Below are 27583 nucleotides of genomic sequence, written 5' to 3'. Positions count from 1 at the left end.
AGTTCTGTGTTTAACCACTGACATCTTGCAGGCTTCGGCCCTACGCGGAGCTCAGCCTTCGGCCTTCGCATTTAGACACTTGTACTAATGACCTGTGTTTAGAACTGACCTCCTGGATGCTTCGGGCTTTCGGCCCAACGCGACTTCAGCCTTTGGATCTTGCGATTTAGACACTTGTACTTTAAAATCAAGGCCCCAACGTTGCCTGTTTTCTTTGACGGCGCAGCAACTAGTATAATTTCTCTCTCCATTTTCTTTTAAAAATGCCGTTTGTCAAAAAAGGACAACCATACTGTTGACAAGATGGACTTCAAATCAAGGTGTTATCGTTTTAGGTGAAACCAGGTTGTGTATGTGTGCGTAAAAACGTATATGTGTGCTCTTTTAGGGATGTGAAAACTCGATTTTAATAATGTTATATATCGATAAACGCTACACAGCGGAACCAAAGAATAAATAATAGTACTAGGTACAGAAGACTCACTCTCTAACAAAACGCGTCTGTCACGATCAGCACAGATATGGCCGCTGGATGGCGACAGCGCCACGCGCAGCTTATGGCAAACCCCAAAATTGGGGTCGAACGGATGTACTTTTAGCTACCTGTAGCAAAGCGGAGTGAGCCACGCCCACGCCTGGCGGAACGAAATAGCGATTAATTGAAGCTTCAATATCTTCGTTAAACCTAAACATAATTGAAATGCTAATGGATAATTAATATATTGTGATATAATAAAATAATTCAATTATTGCGGAACACATATTTTAGTAGGTATTTATGTATTTTAATTAAATAATAGCTGAACTTTCCCTTGGTTCCCTGCTGGGGCGTGACGTGACGATAAAATTGTGATCTGATAACCACAATAAACGATAAAAGTGTTTTTGTTCATTTTAGGTATCGTTAAACCTTTGAAGTAAAATTAAAATTGCAAGAAATGTCGATAGTTTATCGACATGGCTACAACAAGGTGGGCCACATTGTTAATCGTACACTAAACAAAAGTGGTAACAGTAACAGCTCGCTTAGACGTAATCTTTGTATATTATATATCTATGTTTAAAATACTTGGAAAAGTTACGGGAGGCAAGCGCCTGTCGGACGCTTCGGACCTTCGAATCGGTCCTACGCAGAGCTCAGCCTTCCGAATATTGTGTATATTGTTTCGACGAATCAGATACTCTCAATAAAACCTATAGATGAGGCCATAGCTGTAAATAAATATTAAATGACTTTATTATCTCTATACGCTTTACAAACTCTATGTGTCATATTGTGAAAAAAAAAACACAACGACAGTGAAGAACGGAATTCTTAATTTGAATTTTTCATATTTTTGAGACACCTAGTCCATTGGTTGGAAAGCCCGTTCGAAATTTAATCTTTATTTGCAATACAATAAGGTTGTAAATATTTTGTAGATCTCTCTCATACTTATAGTAGGCTATTCAGATAAAATTAAATATCCCACAAAAATAAGCAAGCAGAATTAAACTTTGTGTCAAAGACATAAGTCATAAATTTCAATGCCAAAGTTTTAACTAAGGATCTTTCTCATTAAAGCTACTCTGCCTAATATGAAATGACCAGTGTAAGCATTAGTTAGCTAGCCCTAAGCAACCAAAGACCAGGCCCCAGTTCAAAAACTAATAAAGATAAAGTTAAGCTGATAATTTTCCCGCCGTCTCCATGCTTCTTCAAGTTGGGTATTGACTGGTCAGCTGCCTATTAGCTATAGTTTTCGCGAAAATCGCCAGGACAGAGGTGAAAATTTTTGTATGAAAACTTGCAACTTTAAATGCATTTTTTGACGAAACTATTGCAGTCTAAAATGAAGTCAAAATCAGTCCATCGACTCAATTTTTTGAAAGCTTTCTAATGGTACCCCACACGATTCTTACAAATGAAAAAAGTTTCAGCCTACCCCTCTCAACCCCCTAAATTTCCCCCTTTAATAAGAAATAAGCAGTTTTGAATTATTTACAATATGAGTGGTGGTAATTGCTATAACTGTTCCAAATATTAGGTATCTATGTCAAACGGTCTCTGAGAAAAACGTATTTAACTGATTTGCAAGACCGAAGTGATCCCATAAGTGTTCCGTAAACAAAGTTTTGTACGGAACACTAAAAATGGACTATATTTTAATGTGAATAATGGGTGACTTCAGGAATTAGCCGACATTTTGAAGTAGTCGGAATTACCCGAATACACCATATACCTGACGCACACAAAAATTATCAACTCAAACCAACTTTGAGCAATCAACATGATTTACCCCCTTATGCATAAACGCGCTACAAACCTCAATTATTAGCTAATGATCCTAACTGTCATTTTAACTTATGTACATATTTGTAAGAGATAAAACATAATTTAACAAAACATAAATCAGTCCTGTAAAGTTTTATGAATAAGGGGGTTAGATTTTAGAGGTAAACTATAAATTATAGATCCCGCAGTAAAGTTATAATTGCATTCGATGTACCTTATGTACCTTAATTTTTAGACAAGTTTATAAAAATTGAATTTAATGAATGAATGAGATTATTGTTTGTAGGGACTAAAAACCATCTTTTTCGACTTTGACTATATGGACATGACTAAAAAAGTGCGCATGACGGTGCGAAGATATAGTAGGTATTTGAAATAAGAAATTACGTTGGTACCTGGTATTAACTATTAAACTTGGTCAAGCAGATCTTGTCAGTAGAAAAACAAATTTGAAAAATGTAGGCGCGAAGGGATAGCGTCTCATAGAAAATTTGAATTTCGCGCCTTTTTCTACTGACAAGATTTGCTTGACCATCTATATATCTTAGATAATAAATAATAAATGCTTTTGACTTGAAGAATTTTGTAACTTACAACTTGTTATTTATTGCAAACCTTAACTCACTCGTCTAAAAGCATAATAATTACTATTACAATAAGTTATTACTGCGTATTTAGACCAATTGTTATTTTCTTTGCTACTTGATGCTATTTTTACTCGATTGTAAAACGTTGTTTAACATCGATTAATAGGAAAAACAATCCGATTAACCTATGTAATTATGAAAGCAATTTGGTGGGTGAGATAGGACTAATGGCTTGTTATATAAATGTAAGTATTAGGTAATTAATGAAACTTGGCTTATTGCCCAACACGGGTGAATGCCAAATGGTGCTTTTATTTCGTTATTTACAAGTATATAATTCCAATTGTATGTTTAATAATCTTATTTAAATAAAAAACAATTGGTAAAAAAAAACGTTTTTCTTTCATATTCCTTATAAAAATAACCTTCTAGGTTCATTTCCATAATATCACATTTTGTTACATTATAATATTTAAAATAACATGTACTACGTAGGTATGTGTAGATTACTTTTGTAAAATTCTAACTTTCGTCATTGAAGATTTGACTTCTTGACGTGTTAACGATTTGTGTGTAGTTGTACGCGAGATAATCCTTAACAGGGATATATTTTGCACCTCCAAAGTAGTCCACCATTGCTATTTGGGCAATTTTCAGCTTCGCAACGAACCAGTCGTGATCTGTAACAGACGATTTAAAATACTTAACACGAATATTTGCAAAATTAATTTATTGAGAACCAATAGTTAATCGAATCCTTGACTTCCTTGAATCCTTGAATTTCTTGATGAAGTCAAGAAATGGGCCCCAACTATAGACCCTTTCTTCCGCAATCCTTCGTCCCGGCATAATAAATAAAACTGATTTATTTTAAAGTGGACAAACAAGTTAATTCACCAATATTCGGCGTGCGGTCAATAAAGATAAGATAAAGATAAAAGATAAAAAATAGTTTATTCAAGTAGGCATATTACAATGCGCTTATGAACGTCAAATAAACCTTTACCGGCTCCAACCGTACACCTCTGCCCCGAGAAGATTTAAATCCCCCCTCAATTGGAGGAGGGTATCCCAATATGGGACCGGCAACAAACTCGGCGGGACACATCTTTTCAAAACATTATTACATCTTATAATTAACATGCATTACGAGTAATTAATACAATTTAAATTACTATAGAATTCATGCAATTATACTCAGTGAGTACATAACTTTATAGAATTTGATATAAAAAATAAACATATATGCACATGAAATCACAAATACGTAGCTCTTTCAGAAAACAAATCAAATCTTACAAAAGGAAAAGAAAATAAAATCAATAAAAGAAATGAGAATACATATTATATGAATCTAACTGATTGTTATGAGATGCTTTCATACAATTTGATGTGCTTTCTTACCTGAGCTGAGTCACCTTTAACTCTACACATAATACAATGTTTTTAATTGCTACTTGTCGTTATTACAGTTTCTGGTTTGGACCATGCATGTTTGTCTGTCAAGTAGTCCTCGACTCTGTAATAAGCCTTCAACATCAATGACTTTTTAAAGTAATTCTTAAGAGCTGGAAAGGGTAATCTTAAAGCATCCTCAGGTAACTTGTTATAAAAATGAATGCATTGCCCAACGAATGACTTCTGTACTTTACGAACACGAAACTTTCTGATAGCAAGCTTATTTTTATTTCTAGTATTATAGTTATGGACATCAGAATTCTTAGTGAAGGAGTCTAGATTCTTAACAACATAAATAATACTATCATATATGTATTGGGAAGCTACAGTTAAAATATTAATTTCTTTAAAAAGTTCTCTTAATGATTCACGCACCACAATAGACTTTTGAAGGTGACTTACATGTTGCGAGGCAAACAGTACATGATTGCATAAATTTGCTCGTATGAAATTGTTGTTGATGGTTGGGAATCGAATATATCCGAAACGTATATTTTGAGTAGGTAGGTATATTGGAATGGGAGTGACATTTGACCCGTAGACCGTTTTGCATTTGTTGCGATGAATTTTTAATTCGGCTTATTCCTACACATGTCGTAAAATAGTAGTTTTAGTTCTGCTGGGCACTTTCCGCAAATCGACGTGCCTATTTTGCGTCTATAGATATCATGTAGGTATATATTTTGTAAACCTACCTTTACTAGGTCACATCCACGAACGCAACAACTTGGGAGGTCCCGCGAAAATGAGTGCCACTGCGATTTTGTTTTCTTCTCTTATTATTGATACATGATAGTCATAATAATACATACCAGAGGGGAAGTTAGCCATAGCCGGATGCCGCTCAAACAACGCGCCTTTCGCAAAAGTGTACTCAGGGGTGCCCTCCTTGACCTGCCGATAATATTGCAATGAAACAGTCTTCTATTCACCAACAAGTATCTACTAGAGAAAGAAAGACAGTACTCATGTATGTAGGGCAGAGGTATAGATACTTACTGTCTAAGAAACATGGTTTTTGTCACGATCACGATTAAATTTTTCAATATACCTATACCTAGGTATGTAATTAATAATTATATTTTATTACCCCTGGTAACCCTTTTCCAATTAACCACATACATACACAATAGAATTTCAACCTTAGCATTTCAAGGTATGGTTCAAGTCATATTAATCTTATGCAAAAATTCACTTCTGAACTATTTGAAATATATATGCATTAAATTGCTATCGGCCATAAGATGCCATATTGACTATCGGTACATCGAAGTGTTGAAGTATTTGTATAGTAACGCCACCATGTCGGTCCGAGTACAGGAGCTGAGCACGAAGGCGATTCCATTGCAAAGAGGCGTAAGGCAGGGAGACGTTATCTCTCCGAAACTGTTTACTGCCGTAATGGAAGACACCTTCAAGCTCCTGGAATGGCAAGGACTTGGCATCAACATCAACGGCGAATACATCACTCACCTTCGGTTTGCCGACGATATCGTAGTCATGGCAAAGTCGATGGAGGAACTCAGCATGATGCTCGATGACCTCAACCGAGTTTCACAACGGGTGGGCTTGAAAATGAACATGGACAAGACGAAACTTATGTCAAATGCCAATGTTGTGCCCATCCCAGTCTCTGTTGGGAACTCGGTACTCGAAGTTGTTGACTCGTACATCTACCTAGGACAAGTAGTCCAATTAGGTAGGTCCAACTTCGAGAAGGAGGTCAACCGCGGAATCCAACTCGGTTGGGCAGCGTTCGGGAAACTACGTAATGTCTTTTCGTCCGACATACCTCAGTGCCTCAAGACGAAAGTCTTTAATCAATGTGTGTTACCAGCGATGACTTACGGCTCCGAAACGTGGTCTTTCACTATCGGCCTCATCTCAAAATTCAAAGTCGCTCAACGAGCTATGGAGAGGGCTATGCTCGGAGTTTCTCTGCGTGATCGAATCAGAAATGAGGAGATCCGTAGACGAACTAAAGTCACCGATATAGCTCACCGGATTAGCAAGCTGAAGTGGCAATGGGCAGGCCACATTGCGCGCAGAGAAGATGGCCGATGGGGTCGAAAAGTGCTCGAGTGGAGACCACGGACTAGCAAACGCAGCGTAGGACGTCCACCCACAAGATGGACGGACGACCTTGTTAAAGCCGCCGGAAGACGCTGGATGCGGGTGGCTTCCAACCGGTACGAATGGAGGTCCAAGGGGGAGGCCTATGTTCAGCAGTGGACGTCTTATGGCTGAGATGATGATGATGATGATGATGCATTAAATTAATACATTGTTTAAAGTTTTGTTGTTTTAAAAACACATAAATAGTGTGTTGTATGAAAATTCAGATTGTGTAAATATGCTTACCTTCTTCATGATACCTGTGAGCATCAGTCTGGTGCAGCGAGGGTCTTCAGGGTCCCATTGTTGGCTCTCACAGTATCTTGTCTCCTCTAAGCTCACAAGTACTGTTGCGCGGTTGTTTTTCTATAAAAGAAAATGGTAGTAATAAACAAGATAAGTCCAGCAGTGGATACGGGGCAAATATCTCAGTCATCTCAGATTTGCAGACGACATTGTCATCTTTGCCGAGTCATCAAAGAAACTAGAAGAAATGATGCAATCTCTGGCAAATGAGAGCATGCGCGTCGGACTGTACATGAACATAGAAAAGACTAAAGTAATGACCAACTCTAAAACTTGGATAATAAAAGTGAATGGAAGCGAAGTGGAGTACGTAAATGACTATATTTATCTAGGCAAACAAGTGTCCTTCAATAAAAAACAAAATGAAGAAGAAGTCGACAGAAGAATAAACAACACATGGAGAAAATACTGGTCACAAAAAGAAGTACTTAAAGGCGACTACCATCCAAAGTTAAAAAAGATAATAATGGACACTTGCATACTACCTTGTCTGACATATGGTTGTCAAACATGGACATACACAAATACAATAAAAAATAAAATTTCCACATGTCAGCATGCCATGGAAAGGAGTATGTTGAAGTTAAGACGAATACATAAAGTCAGAAATGAAGAGATCAGGAAAAGAACTAAACTTGTGGATGTCCTAAAACAAACACTGCGTCTAAAATGGCAATGGGCTGGTCATGTGTCAAGATATACAGACAAAAGATGGACTAAGACTGTGACTGAATGGACAGGACCACCTGGAAAAAGACATCAAGGAAGGCCACAGAAGCGCTGGTCAGACGACATAGTTCAAATAGTTGGAAAAACAGGAATAAATTGGATGAAATTAGCTACAGATAGAGAACAATGGAAGGGACTCGAGGAGGCTTTTACCCAATAGGGATCAGTGAAAAGAATTAACAAATAATACAACAACATATAAACAAACATTATATTCGCTGAAATAAATAAAGCTGTAATAATAATAAAAAACAAGATAAGTGTATAAAAAATATAAGTGGAAGATCATTAGATGGCTTTTTGCATAAAGGCAAACAATTATATTTACTAATAAAGATGCTCAAACCTAGTTCAAATTTTTTTAGAAGTTTCCGAAATATAAAAAGAAATGTTTTTGTATTTCCATATGACCTTGTTCTGTAATACTTCCTGATTCATGTACTATTCTGGTTTTAGTAGTATCCACCGGAAATGTTACTAAGGAAAATGTAACTTTAGGTGATTACTAATAATGCTTGTCTGAAAAAAACCTGGCACATGGTTAATTAGGGAACAAATTAAAGAACAAGCTTATAAGGAAAAGTTATACAGAAACTACAACTATGAATAACTCTGGAAATTACTTTAAAACTACTAAAATTGGTAAACTTACATATCCCTATCTTGTCTATCAATAGCTTATGAGCTGTTCTAACAGTGCCCAATGATTTACCATGGTCTTGGGGGCACCCTGTATAAATTAAGTTTAGTAAATTGGAAGTCGGTTAATGAAATGAGACATTAACCTGTAGCGTTCCAGTCTTAATGCTAGTACAAATTACCTTCAATGAAATTTTAACAGAACACAGTTGCTTTTGTTTTGTTTCATTAGATAAATAAAAATCTAATACTGTTGATTAAATTTGACAGCAAATTTTTTGTTTTATGATGAGCCGTTAAAGAGGTTAAAGAATTAAAAAATAGTTTACCGATAAATCCTTAGCAGTAAAATCTAACGGTGACATGTAGAAATAAGGAATGCCAGTTGAGTTTTTAATGTATCCATCAGCAATTGATTTCACATTAGAAAATGGGAAACCTTCAATAGCAGGCAACACGGATACAGTTGCGATAGAGGCCCAATCTGAAAAGGAATTTGTTTACATATTTTAGTTGCTCATTATCATACTTAATGAATATATCATCCTGCAAAAAGTATATCATTTCAATATATTTAAACCATAGGTATATATTTTGGCAATGTTAAATTGTAAGGAATTAAATGTGAAATCAGAAACAGGATAATGATACAACACACAGTAAGTAATATTATCACAAAGTTTCTACAGTACAATCTAGTTCTAGAGGAAATACTTATTGTAAATTATACCTGCATTATGAAGCGTATATCTGGCCATAGCAATAAGCTCAGTATGCGGTGGTGGATCAGAACCATATTTATATGGCCTACGAGTAGGAATCTCATTCGCTGCTTCCCGTGCAGTCCATTTGCCGTTTACGTAGAAATTCAGCACACACAGCGTCACGAATAAAAACAGCGTGAACTTCATTTTTTTTTATGCCACTGAAAGTTAAATGTCGAATCTTTAAATTCTTGATATATATGCAAGCAATAAGGTACTGTCAAATAAATGCTCAAAAAACTAAATTAATTCTACGAGATAGTTAAACTTTTTGAGATTTAATTTTGTAGCTAAGCAATACTATTTATGCCTCAAGTTAAGTTAAAATAGTAAACTAACCGGATTACTGGGCACGTGTGTTGTTAATTAAGTAAACCGAAACACTGGGTCGTAAAAATAAAATATGCGAAGTCATACGACTCAAACTCGAAGTCAACTTGTTGTGCTGTATTTTTACTGCGTACGAAAATGCGATGCGCGCTCGTCACTGACAGTTGAATTGAAACAAGTGACAAACGTCAATTAATTGTGGCCGCGTTCACTGATTTTGGAATAAAAGTTAATAATATTAAATAAAACATTTTTTTCAATTTATTTGCGTAGCAAAACAACCATTACAATGTAAATTTCATTGTTTGCCTCTCTATTCTTGCATATTCGAGCAATATAGAGTCAAATAACGAAGCAGCAGTGGCCACCCTAACAATTATTTTTGTAGGTGGTGCGAAATGGTATAGGTAGGGGGTTCCCCAGCTAAGCAGCGAGTACTGTAATCTAGCCGGGAATATGCTTCATTAAAAATGCGGCAATTTTGAAAATCGTGAACAATTAAAGATTTTTATTTCATTAAAGTAAAACAATAGCCTTGATTTGAATTTAATATAGGTAGGTACTAGCAGGCGTGGCTCACTCCGCAATTTCGTCGCTTTCCTATCCGTTCGACCCCAATTTTGGGGTTTGCCATAAGCCTCGCGTGGCGCTGTCGCCACCTAGCGGCCATATCTGTGCTGATCGTGACAGACGCGTTTTGTTAGAGAGTGAGTCTTCTGAGCGGCTACCGCGAAAACCGAAATTCGCAAATTGCGGGGATCTTTCTCTTTTACTCCAATGAAGGCGTAATTAGAGTGACAGAGAAAAATCCCCGCAATTGACGATTTTCGGTATTGGCGGTAGCCCTACTGTACCTAGTACTATTATTTATTCTGTGGTACTATAGGTACATAGATAACCATGTAACTATCAAATAATGGTTTTAACTTCCAGTGGGTAAGTAGGTATTTTATAAGATTTTCAGAACACGGTATTCATGAAGATTTTTTATAAATACCAGTCCAAAAACGTAAACAATAGAAAGCGTTACTTTATACTAATACTAACTACCCTCTACCCGCGACTCTGTCTGCGTATCGTACTAAATTGTCTAAATTCGAGATACACTAATATGCTATGCGTGCCAAATTTTATCGAAATCAGTTCTGCCGATTTTGCGTGATGGAGGAACAAACTATAAATAAATATCCAAACAGTACAAACTTTCACGTTTATACGGCCTAGTACAGTAACGTCTGTAACCTTAGTGGTATTAGGGGAGAAATGACAATTTGGAAAGAAACCTTTACATAAAATCTCATGCAGTTGGTAACTATATAGTTTTGCATTAAAAGGTCAACACAGATCTAATTCACGGTTCCGATGGCGGTTTCACGAATCATTTCAGAAAAATCTTACCTACCTTTTTTCTCTTCAGCTATGAACCGTCGAAAAGCTACTAGTCAAATGACAATCTATCCCGAATTTTAGATTGTATTTCAAACTGATATAATAATGATAAAAACGTCACGTACGGATGATAATAAATAATCAATTGACCTATAACACCAATGATACCTTATCTTGCAATTTTGTTTTACTTTTAGTTGCTTTTAGTAATCACAACATTTTATTGCCTTTTATCTTAAAATAAAATGTGAATTAAGGGCCTATTTAATAAGTAGCTCGTACTGCAGACAGGGGTGCGAAACTCCTGAAATCGGTCAATTTCGGCTCCGCTCGGCTCAGCATTGCTCCGAGCAATTATTAGGGTTGGCACCACTTGACTACCTTCTGCGTGCACGACCACAGATAAGATAATCACTTGAATTTTGACAACCCTAAATAGCCGAAAGGGATAGTGTCATATATTAGAAAGGGATAGCATGATTCGACCCTGAACCGCTGTCAAACTTCGGTTTTGTAGGAAGCTTCCTTTCTGTACGGTAGTACTATTATTTATTCTGTGCTGCAGATTAGGTAGTCAAAATCATGTTAGTATTTGTGTATCTGACCCGACAATATATGGAGTTGCATGCAAATCGGTATGCAATTTTATTTCGGCAGACGTTGAATCGCCCCTACGTTTGGCTGCGCTACCGTCACACACATTCGCACTCGCTCTTTATCAATATGCAAGTAGGTGTGTTGAAATGGCAGATTATTTACCTTACCTACTTAAAATGTTATTAAATTCAATGATAAACACCTTGAAAAATGTTTATTCAGGTATTGATACGGTGGCCTAAGGTGACTGTAAAAACAAAAACAAATTAATTTTGAAGTTTTTATTTAATTTTATAATACGTCTCGCTTGTTCTTCGCGGTATCTCGAAGAGCTAATCAGAATTAATATATGGGCTACGCAGTTGTTTTCTTATTGCTAGTTATTTTATTACGAATAAAGAACTCATGGTAAGATAGAATAATGTAGGGCAAAGGGCAATGTAGCAATTACTAGCGTTGCTGCGTGCTCTTTGCGATTTGCTCCTTGAGCATGAGAATGCTCGCGCGTTGCTCGGGCGGCAACAGTGCGATCTGCTCGTCCGATAGCTGCAGCACTTGCATTATAAGCGCCGCCTGCGAAAAGAAACCATTATTCATCATCATCATCATCATTGTTCGGCACCATCGTTGACACATTCGTAATAAACCTTTTTGCAACGAGATAAGGTTCAGCATTTCCCACACTATGGGTCGCGACCATAGACTAGGAATCCTCTACACCGAGTTTAGAGCAATTATTTCATGCAACCGATGATGCCAAAAATGCGGCGGTGCGCGGGACGAGGTGAGCGAAGTCCCGTGCCGTGATTGGTCCGTTCAAAGACACGGACGTCACACAAAGACACTTTCGACTCGAACATGGAGTAAAATTACCGTATGCGTGGCAGAGGGGGTAGCGCGACTATGCTCAGTCTGGAGGATGTTTTGTCTGTGGTCGCGACCCTTTGGAGGGCCGCGCGCGAATATTTAGTGGGCCCTGAAACTACTAGCGAATCTGAGTGTTAACATTAGTATTTCATGTCCCCTTTTTAAGACTGCGAAGAGGTGGGTCCCGAATGTGGCAGTATTTGTTAGGTGGATCGGAGCCCAGTCAACTTTGGGAACCACTGCAAAATGACACTGAGTATAGATTATGCAGTAGGTCAGAATTGTTTGGGCCTACCACGAACCCACGAACATCGAATTTCGTTATCTGCCTCTCTATGGCTAGAACGGTAAAAAAGAAAATCTGGCAGATAACGAAGTTTATTTTCGTGTTCGCCTTAAGCCTTCTTTATAAAATAAATATGTCGCGATAGACTTGACTTTACGAAGGATTTATATTTAAGATTCCTGTACCTACACAGAAAAATGACACTACAATGTCAAACTGTTAAAATCTGAACCTTATGAGCATTGGAATAGAAATGATATGGAAGCGTACCTTTTCTTGATCAGAAGCTCCGGAAGGAATACCCTGTATGGTTCTAGCCTGTGCGACGCTCGGCATTCCTGGCGGCATTTCTGTGAGAAATAAACATGATATAGGCCTAGGTCAGGTATACGTTAAAAGATTAATGAATGTCTGGAATGACACAAAAAATTACCTCCACCAACTCTTCTATCTAATAAGCTAGTTTAAATTCGAAGGAGTTTTTCGGTTTTTATCGAAGCAAAAGATACAGAATGGATATTCGTTACTTAATTCGATTTGAAAAACGCAATTATGACAATCGTGTATATCTAGTGTATTTTGCTATGAAGCGAAATTAGAGAGACAACCTTTAGGTTTCTTCATTACTCCGCTATAAATGCGACCAACAAATGAAGCTATTTTACGTCTTACTCCCTTTTGTAATACACTTTTCTATTGATTACTCACGCTGCGGCATCTTGGGCTGCGTGCGGGGGTCGGCGTTCCTCACGCGCGGGTCCGAGTTGAAGTTGCCGGCCAGGCGGGGGTCGCGGGGGTACGAGCTGAGAAAAACATTAATTAGGCTGGCTAGAGTGGCTAGTTATACTAACTTGTACAGTCAGCGGCGGAAGTAGCTACGAATACGAAGTGCTTTAAGTTAGTTGTTGATTGTTCTAATGTTGTGGTTTACACTCGCGCACGGGGTGAGGCGAATGAAGAACGCATTGTTCGACGTTCATCATTCAACTCGCCATTTATCTTGAACTCGTACGAGATACGAGAAAAACGCACAAACTATACAAGCAACACGTCTGTTGTCTGCATTTTCACACTGGTCATTCGACAAATGGTTAACAGTAATCGTGATGGGATATCAAGGGCGAATGTGTAACGCTGAGAAATGTCGATAATTTCTTAAAACTTCTGGTGCTGACTGTACGAAAAATACACTTGTGTGTTTAAAAATAACTAAACATTTTATAAGATTAAAAGTAAACTATAAAAGACACCACTAAACGTGAAAAGGAAACGATAATAAAACAGTATTAAGGCTATTTAAAACAATAATATACGAAAGAAAATTGGATGGTACTGTACTGGAAGTCTAAGAACAACTTACATTTCTTGTGTTTCCACAAGGGGAGCACAACTTGGGACAGAAATATTAATTGTAAGATTTATTGTTCAAATCATTATTTTAGTTATTGTTCAACGTACATTTTTAAAAGAAATGTTACAATAGGTATTTCACAAAATACGTCTTAAAGATCAGATCCGCTCCGCGAGTGTAAAAATATGGGTGCACACATCATACTCAAAAATATTTCCCATAGCTCTTATATCAGCGAATTAAGACCTCCTATGGGACATATATTTGAGGTTATATGTACCCATATTTATACACTTGACTGTACAATATGAGATGATGCGATGCAGCATTACTTTGTATAGGACTGTATAGTCACCTGCAATAATATGTTACACAACGAAGGCCGCAAAAATATCTGACACAATCTTATTATTAGAGCCATAAGAGAGTGTCACATATGTTTGCCGCCTAAGAGTAACATATTATTGCAGGTGACTGTACACATACATATGCCGCGCACTGCCGCGATGTACAGTGGCATTCAAAAGTGCTTGGATAGATGTCGACCGTAATGCATTAATATTACGGTTGAAACATCTCCATGCACTTTTGAACGCCGGTATACCTATAGTTCGTTTTTTTAGCATTAGAAAGAACTTGGAAGAAAGTAAGCGATTTAAGCATGTCTTTTAATTCAAAAACTCTTATTAAAAAATCAGTAACTATCATTTATGAAAGCAGAAGAATATAAATGATCGTATTAGATTCATAATTGTTACATATTTGCCGTAACTTATTTTTAAAATGTGTTTTTCAATTAAAAGACACATCAAGATTGTTTACCTTATTTCTAATGCTAAAAAAACGAACTATAGTCATAGAATAACAAACGGAGTGTACGTACTTGTCCTGCATGGGCGGCGGCACGGGGTGCGGCATGGGCGGCAGGCTGCGCATGTCCTGGTCGAGGATCGGCGCCGCCGCGCGCGCGCCGCGCAGGTCGATGTCCGCCATCGCTGCCGGCGGCGGCCGCGCTGTGCAACCACAGAGTAGATAATATCACAACTAATTACACCGTTGCGTTCATATTGAGACAAAAATTTAGCTGACGACTAGTTTTACTTCTTTTGACTTCGTGGCTAATATAGCCCAAACACCTGTAAAGTTACATGTAAGTATATAAAACTGCTAAATACTGTTGTTTTTTTATTTAAGAACCCATCAACGTGCACACTAGCGCCACTGCTAAATAATCACGATTATTTAGCAGTGGCGCTAGTGTACACTTTGATGGGCTCTTAATAAATCATCATCATCATCTCAGCCATAAGACGTTCACTGCTGAACATAGGCCTCCCCCTTGGACCTCCATTCGTACTGGTTGTCTTAATAAATAATAACTTGTAAACTATACTCACGGTTGTATTGGTTAGACGGCGGCGGTACTGGATTAGCCAACAACGGCTGCGGTTGTTGATCTATAATAGAAATACGGAATATTATTCATCCATGCAGACTTTCTAATAATAATTGGGTCGTCATGCAATAGCAGACAAATAATGACAGTTCACGACAGACAACAGACAACCAAAGAAGACGACTACGACACACCATTCAATAGGTATGCCTAACAGCCGCCAGGCGGGCGGGGCGACTCGCCACTTAGTTTTGCGGCAAGTATAATGAATGTTATTTACTTAATCAAGTTATTTAGTAGAAGTTGACTGAAAGCAATTACTTGGAGGTACCATGCTGGGCATGTAAGGGTTCGGCAGCGGCACCTTGTCGCCAGGGTGAATGACGGGCGGCACGGGATTGCTTGGATGAAGCATGCTCTGAAACAATATTTACACTGTTATAAAGACAGTTTTTAAGATAAGTTTGATCAGTTGTAAACAATAATGGTCTGGTGTATTCCCATTTGTCCCCTTGAGCCACGAGGCGGGGACAGATGGGAATGATTCGTATGAATACACCAATTCCGATGTGTGCCCGGTGGGGATTTTCTGTATCTATTTGAGCTACATGAGACCATTTTGTCTATCTGCTGAGTAACAAACCTATAGGAGACACCTGACAGCATTACTAGTGGCTAGTATTAATGCAAAGTCCCTGCAAGAGCAAGGCCCCCAGTGACTGCCTTTTCCTGATTCACTGGAAATTCTATACTTACAACAGCAGTGGCCGGGTCTACAATCCTCATGATGACCTGGGCTTGCAACAATGCATATGCCAACTGCGGGTTCTGCAGTAACATATTTCTTGCCTCTGTTGGATTATTCTGAAAAATATTAATGATGATATTAATATTTATAAGTTAATTCAAAAATATTGTTTACTGCAGAACTGTACAACAGAACTTTATTAACACAAATTAATATTTGTTCATTGATAGTCTACTTGAAAATATTATTTATGTTGTACAGAATTTGTTAATGCATGTCTAACAATGGTGGTGCATCATATAAAGTTGTTGGGTTAGTTTAGGGTTTTTTTAAGAATTCAAATTAAGTGCCATTTAAGACTAGCTAGTCGACACTGCATTCTATAGATGCCAAAGTATCTAAGCGCCTAATGTGCACTGACTGAAGGCAAAATCCTTCGCCATTCCGGTCCAGCGTGAGAATGAGGAAGGCTTAGTTGCTCACCTGGACACAAAGCTTCATCTGCTTCATCAGCTCAAACATCTGCTCTGGTGGCAGGGTTGCCACAGCCTTGCTGATGGCTTCAGGGGCTTTCTCTGGTTCCACTGCCTCCCCATAGGGATTCTCTACCTAGAATAGAATACTGGTTTCAGAATACATTGAATTTTGTTAGGTTTTCAAATCATTCTGGACTATCAAATAAACCCTATTATGCATACAGCACACTTACTAATACACCAATATAATTTAAATAACTACCAACAAAAATCTAAATTAAACCACAATAATTTAATTATTATAATTTGACCATTTTTTTAAACCTTTCTGCTGGGCAACTACTAGATGAGATATGCATAATGTAAAAAAATTAATATTCTAAACTATGTAATGTATTTATATTTATAATAAAAACTTGCCCTTACTAGGTTTGAATACATAAAAACACCGGGCAAGTGCGAGTCGGACTCGCGCACGAAGGGTTCCGTACCATAATGCAAAAAAAAAAAACAAAAAAAAGCAAAAAGAAAACGGTCACCCATCCAAGTACTGACCCCTCCCGACGTTGCTTAACTTTGGTCAAAAATCACGTTTGTTGTATGGGAGCCCCATTTAAATCTTTATTTTATTCTGTTTTTAGTATTTGTTGTTATAGCGGCAACAGAAATACATCATCTGTGAAAATTTCAACTGTCTAGCTATCACGGTTCGTGAGATACAGCCTGGTGACAGACGGACGGACGGACGGACAGCGAAGTCTTAGTAATAGGGTCCCGTTTTACCCTTTGGGTATGGAACCCTAAAAAATGTAACAGAATTACCTGGGGCCCTTGCATTAGAGCTTGCATTTCCATCCTGGATTTTTCCGTACACGCATTATCTACCCTCAAGGAACGGCCACCGATTTCATAGCCGTTGAGGTTCCTCATAGCACTGAGGGCCGTCTCCTGGTCTTTATACTCACAAAACCCATAGCCCTTCGGCTTGCCCGTCTCTCTGTCAAACACCAGTTTGAATGACAGCACTGGCCCAACCTCACTGAAGATATCTTTTAACTTTTCCTCCGTTGCTTCATATGGTATATTACCAACTAAAAATTAAAAATAATTATTATTATTCAATTCCAACCGGGCAAATGAAATTATTACAACAGTTACGTACCAAAAACGGATCTCATGGATTTATCCATGATACTCTGTTCCTCCTTTTCCTTGCTTTTGTCCATTTTTGCTGATTTACTTTTATATAGAACTTAAATTGACGGCGTCCTTTTCTCAAATAACCTGAAATGTAGTGCAATTGCATAGTTGTTGGTAGGAAAATACACAGGCATTTAATAAGTTGGGAATATTAAAACATATATTTGTAAACTAATAAGTCAGGAAACAAACTTGTGAAATCACGATAGTAATTAAAATCGTAGTTTTCTCCGGCTTTCAATATTCTGTAATCACTTCAAACAACACTCACTGACCGACTCTGTCAGTGTCAAGTGTGATTTGTCAAACATGCGTCAAGCAAGCTTCGCATTTGTTATTACTTATTCTTGCACTCGTGGTAAGCTTTGGAGCAGAAAGAGATAGAGATATTAATTGGAAATACCAAGCTGTTCAAGTCGGTATTTAAAACGGGGTATAAATTTTCCAAATAATATTTTTAGTTCAGTTGAAGGTCACGATTGCTGGCAATTGCTGAAGCCCTGTCTTAATCGTTCAAAACTGGTAGGTTTGTGGTGTTTACAGACTCAAGAAGCGGTTTACAACACCTGGCTCGATGCACCTCAAACTATCGAGGCGCACCGATAGCCTATAGCATATTAAGGTCAATTCGTAACTTGCAAGCAAATAAAATTGCCATAGTTTTGCAATGGGTACCATCACATATTGGGATATTGGGTAATGAGGCGGCAGACCGTCTCGCTAAAGAGGCGGTAACGGACGGTCTTGTTACTAAGTGGTTGCCATGTCACAGTGATCTTTTGTATGGAGTGAAACAGAAATGCTTTGATATGTGGAAAGAATATTTTAATGAAAGATCGCTAAGCAAAGGTATCTGGTATCGGACTATACAACCCAATCTGCTACGGATCCCTTGGTTTGTAGGGTTAAATATGGCCAGATCGGATATTGTTAGGCCCCGTTCGCACGGCAGCTTTTTCAACGCGCGTTAAAAAAGCGTTTGAATGACGCAAATGGATAACCATGTATGTATTCACACGAAGGCGGTTTTTAAGCGCGGCGCTTTTTTATCGAGCACTGTTCGATTTTCGGCGTTGAGCGTTGGCGTCAAATTGAATAGAACATACGGAACTCTGTGTATCTGTTCTCACAAGCTATGGAAGGTAGAGATGAGGAAAACAATCTTCATGTATTAAAAAGTGTCCCTCAAAAACATTAAATAGGCCGCGCCGCGGCGCCACTGTGCATCGTGAACCAATTATTGACGGTCTTTTAGCCTTGTCGGTAGTGACCCCGCTTATGAAGCAGGAGGTCCCGGGTTCGAATCCCGATAAGAGTATTTATTAGCTTTTTATTATTTGTATTTGTAGGTATTTAATACCAATATATAAATTAATATTGATATACATATGTAAGTTGAAAAAGATAGAGAACAGAAATTGTGATGACCAGCATCACTGGAGGAGGCCTTCACCCTCACAGGAGGGGTTGTTGCAGAATAAATTACAAGAAAAAAATATAATTACTTACTACTTATTACATAACCAAGCATAATAGAACATTGATTTGAGGAATATTAAATATTATTGTAATACTAAACCTAATGTAAATTTAAGTTTATAATATTGTGTTTGTTTTACCGGCGAGAAATAAAAGGCTCTTTTTTGTTTTTCGTTTTTAATATTAATATAAAAGTAAAATATAAAAACACTTACAAAACAAAAAAAAAAACACCCGAACACATTTTTATATATGTATAATGTAGTGGCGGATTTGCAGTCTTTGCCGCCCTAGGCCCCAGGCCCTGTAGCCGCCCCTTTCTCAGCACCCATCATATTGACTACATTTTGAGTTATTTCTTGTTAACATCAGCGAATGTTTTGTCACAATTTGCCTGCATCTGACCCTTGATCCAGTCTCTAGGTGTTGGTCGAGACTCTTCGCTATGAGACCGTCCGCTGAGACGACTATCGCAACAATGATCGTCGAGTCAACATCCCACATGGCGGTAATCTCGTATATAAAGTATTACTTACCTAAGTATCACTAGTGAGATTGAGTTGGAAATCAAAACCTGAGTGTGCGCGCTGCGCGGTAGTTTTCAGCGAATGCGAGTTCTTAGTTCGGGGCGAACTATTAGTAATTAAGACAATAACTTGGCATTTTTCCTATTCATTTTAGTTTTGGTTTTGGCTGCGGCGTAACGTTTATTTTTATATTTTGCCAGAAAGTGGGCTCGCATAACCACGTACATATCGATAACATTTTTTAATATATGTTTGAAATGGTCGACACATCCAACTTTTATCAATGCTCCTTTTAGTCATTCTTGCGTAATTTCACTGATCGTCTCCATATTGGTTGAAGCTTTGCTTTTTACTCTTAACATACATTTCTCTATCATTTTGGTCAGATTGAATAGATCGTCACTAGCATAAATTAACCCGCCGTATAAATCCATTTTATCGATTACGTCGTTTCTCACTAACAGTTTTCCCTCATTAGGACTCATTTGTATGAGTTTTAAACAATTATTGCATTTTACGATTTTTCGCAATTTGCGGACGATGTACCCAGCAATGTAAGACTGAACCGCGTCACTGGTTTATAGCCTCGTTGTAATCATGGTCTTCATAACCATGAATCAATGGTTACCAGATCCTTCGCTCCTAGTAAGTTCTTCAGCAAATCCTTGCCGGAAACATTACAACCGGGCGTATTAGGGAAAAACGAGACGCGAATCGGTAAACTTGTGCAAACATTTTGGGATCAGGGTGATCGTTTCCTCCACACGAATATCTCATGACGGAAAAAAATCCGAGACGACTATCGCAACAATGATCGTCGAGTCAACATCCCACGTGGCGGTAATCTCGTATATAAAGTATTAGTAGGAATCACTAGTGAGATTGAGTTGGAAATCAAAACCTGAGTGTGCGCAGTAGTTTTCAGCGAATACGAGTTCTTAGTTCGGGGCGAACTACTAGTAATTAAGACAATAACTTGGCATTTTTCCTGTTCATTTTAGTTTTGGTTTTGGCTGCGTCGTAACGTTTATTTTCATATTTTGCCAGAAAGTGGGCTCGCATAACTACGTACATATCGATAATTTTTTTTGATACTTGTTTGGAATGGTCGGCACATCCAACTTTTATCAATGTTTCTTTTTGTAATTCTTGCGTAATTTCACTGATCGTCTCCATATTGGTTAAAGCTTTGCTTATTGCTCTTAACACACATTTCTCTATCATTTTGGTCAGATTGAATAGATCGTCACTAGCATAAATTAACCCGCCGTATAAATCCATTTTATCGATTACGTCGTTTCTCACTAACATTTTTCCCTCATTGGGACTCATTTGTATGAGTTTCAAACAATTATTGCATTTTACGATTTTTCGCAATTTGCGGACGATGTACCCAGCAATGTAAGACTGCACCGCGTCACTGGTGACAGCCTCGTTGTAGTCATGGTCTTCATAACCATCAATCAATGGTTCACCATTATCTAGTATATGGTCGAGGCTTTCCAGCCATGCTTGCTTAGCCTCGTTTGAACCAGTTACCATATCCTTTGCTCCTAGTAAGTTCTTCAGCAAATCTTTGCCGGAAACGTTACAACCTTTCGGAGGGCGTATTAGGGAAAAACAAGACGCCAATCGGTAAACTTGTGCAAACATTTTGGGATCAGGGTGATCGTTTCCTCCACACGAATATCTCATGACGGAGAAAAATCTCTGAAAACAAGTCAAAATTATTATTCAATAAAAAATATAGGACCTCGGGTCTCAAACTATCTCCATAATTTTATCTAAATTGGTTCAGCGGTTTAAGCGTGAAGAGGTAACAGACACACTTTTGCATTTATAATAGTACTAACTTTGCAACAGGCATGTAAGGACAGTGGCCTATCCCACAAAACTTACAATTACAATTTTACAAGTGTCAAGTTACAAGTTTGTAATAATACAAATGTGCGTACCACAAGTAACAAATTTGTAGTAGAAAATTCTTACAAATATGTAAATTGTATCACAAGTCTACAATTTGTTGTATCACAAAACTTTACAAGTTACTTTTAATCCAGTTAACGTGCTCCTTGACACAGGTATTTTTTTTTCGAGCTTTTCCCAGTCTGCAAGGAATTCTAAAAATTCCTGGATCGCCTGAAAAAAGTATTTCTTCATTAAGTAAACAAGATTCAAAGCTATACAATGAAATATTAAGAGGAAAGGGGACGGCCGCTTCTCTACACAAAAGTATAGTCAGTAGTAGACATTTACAGATATTAGTAAGGAGCAAAAAATATATTCCATACAAATTTTTAAATGTTCCTAATTTTTATATTAAACTAGAAATTACAGTATAGGCTGTATAGGTGCCAAGGGATATATTCAGGTTGCGAGGCGGCGGCGGTTCCGGCATATTAACATTAACACATAATATTCACTACCAGCAACGCATAATTATATTAATTCTAATTATAATCGGCATAAAATATTCTTCACTATAAGAGGTATCTACTAACAAAAATACATTAAAAGGTTGGCTACTTCTGGTTTAAGGCACCGTCCGGCCGGTCTTTCTTTATGACGGTCTTCCCTTAAATGTTATAGTGAGTAGACGGACTTAGCTGATAGACGGTCTTCTCCGCATTGACCTTAATTTTAATCGCCAACTATTTCTTACCTTTCTTCGTCTGCAATTTTCATTCACGTACAGAGCATCTCTTGGTATACGCGAAGACATAGCTTGTATCAAATTGAATACAAGATCAATAAATTTTTGTGTTGCAGTTGAATCCTTCAATTCCTCGCAATAGGGTTGATAGTGAGCCATGGCGACCGAAATTTCGTGACCAAACACCTGTTTTTATAAGATTAATAATATTAGTTTTGATGAGCCGAAATTCCTACGAAATAAATCCGGACAATCAATGAAAATTATTGATTATATTTATAGGTACATACTTCAGTTGCAAGAGGAACATTCATTACTTGAAAACCTTTCGGTTTCAAATGCGCTGGTGTTAACTTGTAAGCGATTTTTAAGTTAGGCTGACGATAATTCTCTTCCTCTAATACCGCTTCCCAATGTCTTTTTTTCACAGTTCCGTAAGGGGTCTGAAACTGAAAAAAGAATATTACATTAGTTTGACTTCGTATTATCATTTTATACAAGGCGAAATTGTTATCTCTGACCAAACTCTGAGGGGTGAATATATATAGGTCATACTTAACAACTTATACTATGGGACCAGCCCCGAAATCGTGAAAAAAAATCTGCTGTCTCATACATATTGCGGTGAATCAGTAGAGTCAATGTTTTCTATTAAACAGGCGATTTCTTTTTCGTGATTTCAGGGTTGGCTATAGTAAAAGTTGTTCAGTATGACCTACATATTCACCCCTCAGAGTTTGGTCAGATATAATAATTACACCTTGTATATTTTTAAAATTATCATTACTCATGCATTACTCTTAATTAACCTTGAACTCTTGTAGCTTATCATCCAAAGTAGATGTTCGAAAACATTTCACTAAATGTAATCATTTTAATAAATCTGAAATCATCCATAACCGTCGTGAGCAGTCACAAGGGTGTTCACAGCTAACAGTGTCTTCATTTACACCGAATATTTTCCATACTCCTCGGTTCCAAGGTGCACCGTCCATCACGACAGCATCAACACAAATTCCGCTGTTTTCCATTAAAACAATACACTCTAAAACTAGTTTATGTAGCGGTTCGCTTTTGCATGAATTTTTCGATAAAAAGCAACCTAAGGCTTGAACCCATCTACCTCGAAAAGGCACAAACTTGAACACCAAAGCATGGTCCGCTGTTGTATTTTTTAAATTATCTGGAGTGTGTTGCCCCAGGTCAACAAAACCATTAAATTTCATGGTTTGAGAATCAAAATAAACGCCTTCACTTAATTTCATTTCATCCACTAAAATAACTCCTCGTTTCTCCTCCTTCTTCATCGCCTCACATCTTTCTTTTAAACTAAAGAAAGTAGAGGATTGGAATCCATATGCAGAACAGCTGATTTTGCTGAGATACTTATTTAAAGTTTGTACAGAAGGAAGGGGTAAAATATTTCTTTTACGTATAAATTCATACGTATTCCTGCTTTTTATACGTATCAACATGCACTCATAAATCCATTCTAACGTATATCGACGACCTTTTGTATTATTTTTTTTCGCGACTTCAAAACATGATCTCACGGCATTTTGAAATTCTTCAGGTAGTTTTGAAATAGATGCTTGTACTACGGTATCCGATTTCTTTGCACACTGCGCCTTAGCCAAGGAAATTTTCTCTCTTAATTGGATATTCTGCAATTATATGAACGGTCGATATGAAATTCGTTAACGTTACTCAAGTAGGTACAATGTATAAAGTTATAAGCCGACAAGATATTGTAGTAATTAAAATGTGGCAACATCGTAGTGTCGTCCCGTTTTCTTAGATTGATTTGAAAGGGACGACACTACGATGTTGCCACTTTTTAATTTCTACAATTTCTTGTTGGTCTATAAGCGGGTGTGCGAATAAAAAACAACAGCTAAGTAAAGTGGTATCTAGACGGGACTGATCAAATCGGTTGATTTTATCAGAAATGAAATTGGCGTCAATCTCTAATTTTAGATTTATGGTGATATTAGAGCCCTCTACATTGAAAAAATCCAGAAATGGTATCCAGACTGGCCTCACAAATTGGTATTCTTGCATCTGCACTTCATTTTATCGGTAATATCGGTCATTATCGGCGGTTGAATTCGGCGAGCCAAATTGGTATTTGCATCCGCACTTCGATCCTGATTCGATCGGGCAATTGAATCAGATTGGCGAAAAATTTACTAATCTGGATACGCCTTAAGGGACTTCGAAATGATTTCAAAAAATATGTATGAAAACTTCATGCTCAAGTTTCTTTTTGTATTATTTTACGTCTTCAATTATACAAATACAGTATATTATAGCGTCGCCTAGTACCCAGTACAACTTTTGCTTAGTTTGGGGCTAGGTTGACCTGTGTAAAGGCCAGTACACAATGGGCCAGCGTGGGCCAGTCTGGGGGACGCATTTATGCGTTAGAGGGAGCAAGTGATATTGCTACCTCATTCTACCGCATGGCAGCGTCCCTTGGCCTGGCCGGCGCTGGCCCATTATGTACAGGGGCCTTTAGATGTTCCCTATTATTTATTTATTTAATATGTTTTTGATAAAAAGCCGTAACAGACTACCGCACCATACCGCGACTTTAGTGCGGTGCGGCGCACGTATCGATAGTCGTAAGGTGGTCGCCGTACGTGCGTTAAGAGCCCCCTCCAGACTATGCGCGTGAATCGCGGGCGAAGCCGCGAACGCGAGTGTGGAGTCCAGAACGCAGACCTGCGAAATCGACTCCACACTCGCGTTCGCGGCTTCGCCCGCGATTCACGCGCATAGTCTGGAGGGGGCTAAGGATGTAGCTATAATTTGGAGCGTGAAAGAGATATTTTAACCGCACCATCAAGGTCGTGGCACGGTGCGGTAGTCTGTTACGGCTTTAATGCCGGCTACATACGTAACGATAAATCGTTGCGATAAAACTGTGCAGTCCGATTGTCCGATTGTCGATTATCGTAACGATTTGTCATACACACGGTTCGATTTATCTGCACAGTCGGACTGCACAGTCTTATCGCAACGATTTATCGTACGTATGTAGCTGGCATAAGACTTACCGTCCTCTTCAGACGCTTGCATTTATGTACAAGATTTGAAGCGCGCCGTTTTGCTTCTGCCATTTTTTGTAATAGAGTTGAAGTGGAATTACGGTTCTGCAAACGATTTCGTAATATTCGACAAGATTTACATCTTGGGTACTGTTGATTTCTTTCGTAAGTATCATCACCAATAATCACACCTTTACAAAATCTGAAAATTGATGTAATTATATATTAGATAAATTCGTTTTTATCTTTTATTATTCTCCTGTACCATTGTTTATGTATAAATAGTGCTTTAATCTACAGGTACCTACATAATAAGGGTTCTTAAAATACACATAAAAGTCGAGTTTTAATAGGATAGGTTCAAGAATTAAGACCTATTTAATGTACCGTTACATACAATATTTTGAATGACAAAAATGTTAAATAAAATCAAAGTTAGGCTTACGAGTTATCCTTTTATTTTAAATACAACTGTTACATTATGGTATATATATTCATAAGACAACTGCAAACAGTTGTATTATCGCCTACACCCATAGTACAAGCTTTGGGGCTAGGTTCCTCGTATTCGAAATGAAAAGTAGAGTGTTTAACTCGGGTGAATGGCATCATTTTAGCCTCGGACTATACTCTCACTGCGTTCATCCCTTGGTTAACAATCTACCAAAACTTACTTATTGTCGTCAATCTGAGTACCAACGCACAAAGGCCATCTTTCAACCGATTTTAAGTAATCGTAGGTGTTGTCATATGAATTAATTTTCTCATTTAGTGGCAATTGTTCATTTTTGGGAAAAATTACCTGCAATTAAATAGCAATTATGTTTCGTTACAAATTCAAATCATGCCAACCGAATTTTATTGTTACATTAATAAACACTTACAGTGACAGTTAGATCATCGTTTAAACGTATATGATGTTTAATCTTCTGAGTTTTTGGATCCATTCGCATAAATACCAGCCCATTAGGATTTTCTGCATGTAGCCAAAAAGGCGGCAACAACGAAAATGCCCGAAACTTACTTTTAAAATTCTCTATTGGATTTATTGTTACATTAGTATCCTGATATTGACTAAACAATGGTTCCGCAAAGTCCTGTTGTATCATTTCATAATCCATTAAATTATTAGAATCATTTTGATCTTCTGATAATTCCTGTTGCTCGGCATTGATTTGTTGTTGCTGCTCGTCCTTAGGTTGATTGGGGTATGGTTCGAAAGATTCCTCTATGTGAATAGTATTGGCTTGGAGTTCATGTTCGGGAATGGGAATAAACTGATGCTCAATCGTGGGCACAGCTTCTTCCTTAAGCGTTTTTCTTTGTGTAGGAATATATTTGAGCTCTCCTTTAATAGTTAACTTTTCGTACATATTTATATTTTCTTCTTTAAAATGAAGATGGCAAATATAATCATTTGCTTTTAATGCAATTCCTAACGACTTTTTCCAACTTTCTAACCGTGCCGGAGTCTGAGAATTAATAGAAAAATGAAGAATTGTTGAAGTGAAATTGTGAATTTTATAAGAAAAATATAAAAATCACAATATAATATTTTATTAAATAACTAGCGACCGGCTTCGCACTATAGTTCGTTTTTTTTAGCATTAGAAATTAGGTAAACAATCTTGATGTGTCTTTTAATTGAAAAACACATTTTAAAAATAAGTTACGGCAAATATGTAACAATTATGAATCTAATACGATCATTTATATTCTTCTGCTTTCATCAGTAATAGTTTTTGAATTTTAAAAAGCGTTTTTCAATTAAAAGACATGTCAAAATCGCTTACCTTCTTGCAAGTTCTTTCTAATGCTAAAAAAAACGAACTATAGTCAACAAATTATATACGTAAACCTTCCTCAAGAATCACTCTATTGATAGGTGAAAACCGCATGAAAATCGAACTGAAACCGTCCAGTAGTTTGTTTATCGCAAAGATACATTCAAACCCACGAACAGACAGTCGCGGCGGAGGACTTTGTTTTATAAGGTGTAGTGAAAATTACATACTTACCGTTGGTTGGAAAAAAGATACGGATTTCGTAACATTTTTCTGTTTTTTCCTCTTACGCCCACTTTGGCAACTGTTTACGATGCAAACTTTTCCCATTTTTACTATAGAAAATATATCCTATAGCGGTGGATTTGCCCTAAAGCCCCACATTCACACTCCTACCTTGTAGGCCGCCTCGTAGTCGATAATACGATAATACGAGCCGTCCTACCGTTTAGCCGTTTGTAGGACGGCTCGTAGTCCGCAACCCCCATACACAATCCTACCCAACGAGGCGGACTACGAGGCGGCCTACAAGGTAGGAGTGTGAATGTGGGGCTTAAGGCCTGGTAAGCCCAGGCCC

The 27583-nt window shown here is 37.6% G+C and overlaps 3 protein-coding genes across 3 annotated transcripts; all 3 read right to left on the bottom strand.

Moving 5' to 3' along the window:
* Positions 1–3245: 3245 nt before the first annotated feature.
* Positions 3246–9346, bottom strand: LOC134674677 (protein CREG1). The gene is made up of 6 exons (XM_063532804.1): positions 9213–9346; positions 8840–9034; positions 8439–8593; positions 6682–6801; positions 5133–5214; positions 3246–3542 (listed from the first exon to the last, which is right to left on the bottom strand). Exons 2-6 carry the CDS (start codon positions 9018–9020, stop codon positions 3385–3387), a joined length of 696 nt encoding a protein of 231 aa, XP_063388874.1. The 5' UTR covers positions 9021–9034; positions 9213–9346; the 3' UTR covers positions 3246–3384.
* A 2109-nt stretch (positions 9347–11455) lies between these two features.
* Positions 11456–17796, bottom strand: LOC134674667 (cleavage stimulation factor subunit 2 tau variant). Its single transcript, XM_063532793.1, has 12 exons — positions 17706–17796; positions 17476–17597; positions 17136–17404; positions 16321–16446; positions 15846–15953; positions 15411–15507; positions 15091–15150; positions 14577–14706; positions 13703–13732; positions 13051–13145; positions 12613–12692; positions 11456–11762 (listed from the first exon to the last, which is right to left on the bottom strand). Exons 2-12 carry the CDS (start codon positions 17537–17539, stop codon positions 11640–11642), a joined length of 1182 nt encoding a protein of 393 aa, XP_063388863.1. The 5' UTR covers positions 17540–17597; positions 17706–17796; the 3' UTR covers positions 11456–11639.
* A 3713-nt stretch (positions 17797–21509) lies between these two features.
* On the bottom strand, positions 21510–26004 carry LOC134674900 (uncharacterized). Its single transcript, XM_063533059.1, has 5 exons — positions 25897–26004; positions 25232–25424; positions 22463–22615; positions 22182–22358; positions 21510–21658 (listed from the first exon to the last, which is right to left on the bottom strand). The coding sequence occupies exons 2-5, from the start codon at positions 25292–25294 to the stop codon at positions 21548–21550; spliced, it is 504 nt and encodes a 167-aa protein (XP_063389129.1). The 5' UTR covers positions 25295–25424; positions 25897–26004; the 3' UTR covers positions 21510–21547.
* Between the last annotated feature and the right edge of the window lie 1579 nt (positions 26005–27583).

The sequence above is a fragment of the Cydia fagiglandana genome, chromosome 2, assembly GCF_963556715.1.
Source record: "Cydia fagiglandana chromosome 2, ilCydFagi1.1, whole genome shotgun sequence".
Classification (NCBI taxonomy): Eukaryota; Metazoa; Arthropoda; class Insecta; order Lepidoptera; family Tortricidae; genus Cydia; species Cydia fagiglandana.
The sequence above is the reverse complement of the archived record's forward strand: the minus strand, read 5'-3'. Positions and strand labels throughout refer to the sequence as shown.

What these genes read in the sequence shown, in the direction of transcription:
- LOC134674677 (XM_063532804.1), bottom strand. Translation starts at nt 9,020, where the DNA reads ATGAAGTTCACGCTGTTTTTATTCGTGACGCTGTGTGTGCTGAATTTC. An exon ending in ATATACGCTTCATAATGCAG is followed by an intron (nt 8,594 to 8,839) that starts GTATAATTTACA and finishes ATTCCTTTTCAG; the next exon opens with ATTGGGCCTCTATCGCAACT. An exon ending in TATGGCTAACTTCCCCTCTG is followed by an intron (nt 3,543 to 5,132) that starts GTATGTATTATT and finishes CGTCTGTTACAG; the next exon opens with ATCACGACTGGTTCGTTGCG.
- LOC134674667 (XM_063532793.1), bottom strand. Translation starts at nt 17,539, where the DNA reads ATGGACAAAAGCAAGGAAAAGGAGGAACAGAGTATCATGGATAAATCC. An exon ending in AGATGAAGCTTTGTGTCCAG is followed by an intron (nt 15,954 to 16,320) that starts GTGAGCAACTAA and finishes AATATTTTTCAG; the next exon opens with AATAATCCAACAGAGGCAAG. An exon ending in GCCCAGCATGGTACCTCCAA is followed by an intron (nt 15,151 to 15,410) that starts GTAATTGCTTTC and finishes TTTCTATTATAG; the next exon opens with ATCAACAACCGCAGCCGTTG.
- LOC134674900 (XM_063533059.1), bottom strand. Translation starts at nt 25,294, where the DNA reads ATGGCAGAAGCAAAACGGCGCGCTTCAAATCTTGTACATAAATGCAAG. An exon ending in GCAAGCGTCTGAAGAGGACG is followed by an intron (nt 22,616 to 25,231) that starts GTAAGTCTTATG and finishes TTTCAGTTTCAG; the next exon opens with ACCCCTTACGGAACTGTGAA. An exon ending in AAAATTGCAGACGAAGAAAG is followed by an intron (nt 21,659 to 22,181) that starts GTAAGAAATAGT and finishes TACTTTTTTCAG; the next exon opens with GCGATCCAGGAATTTTTAGA.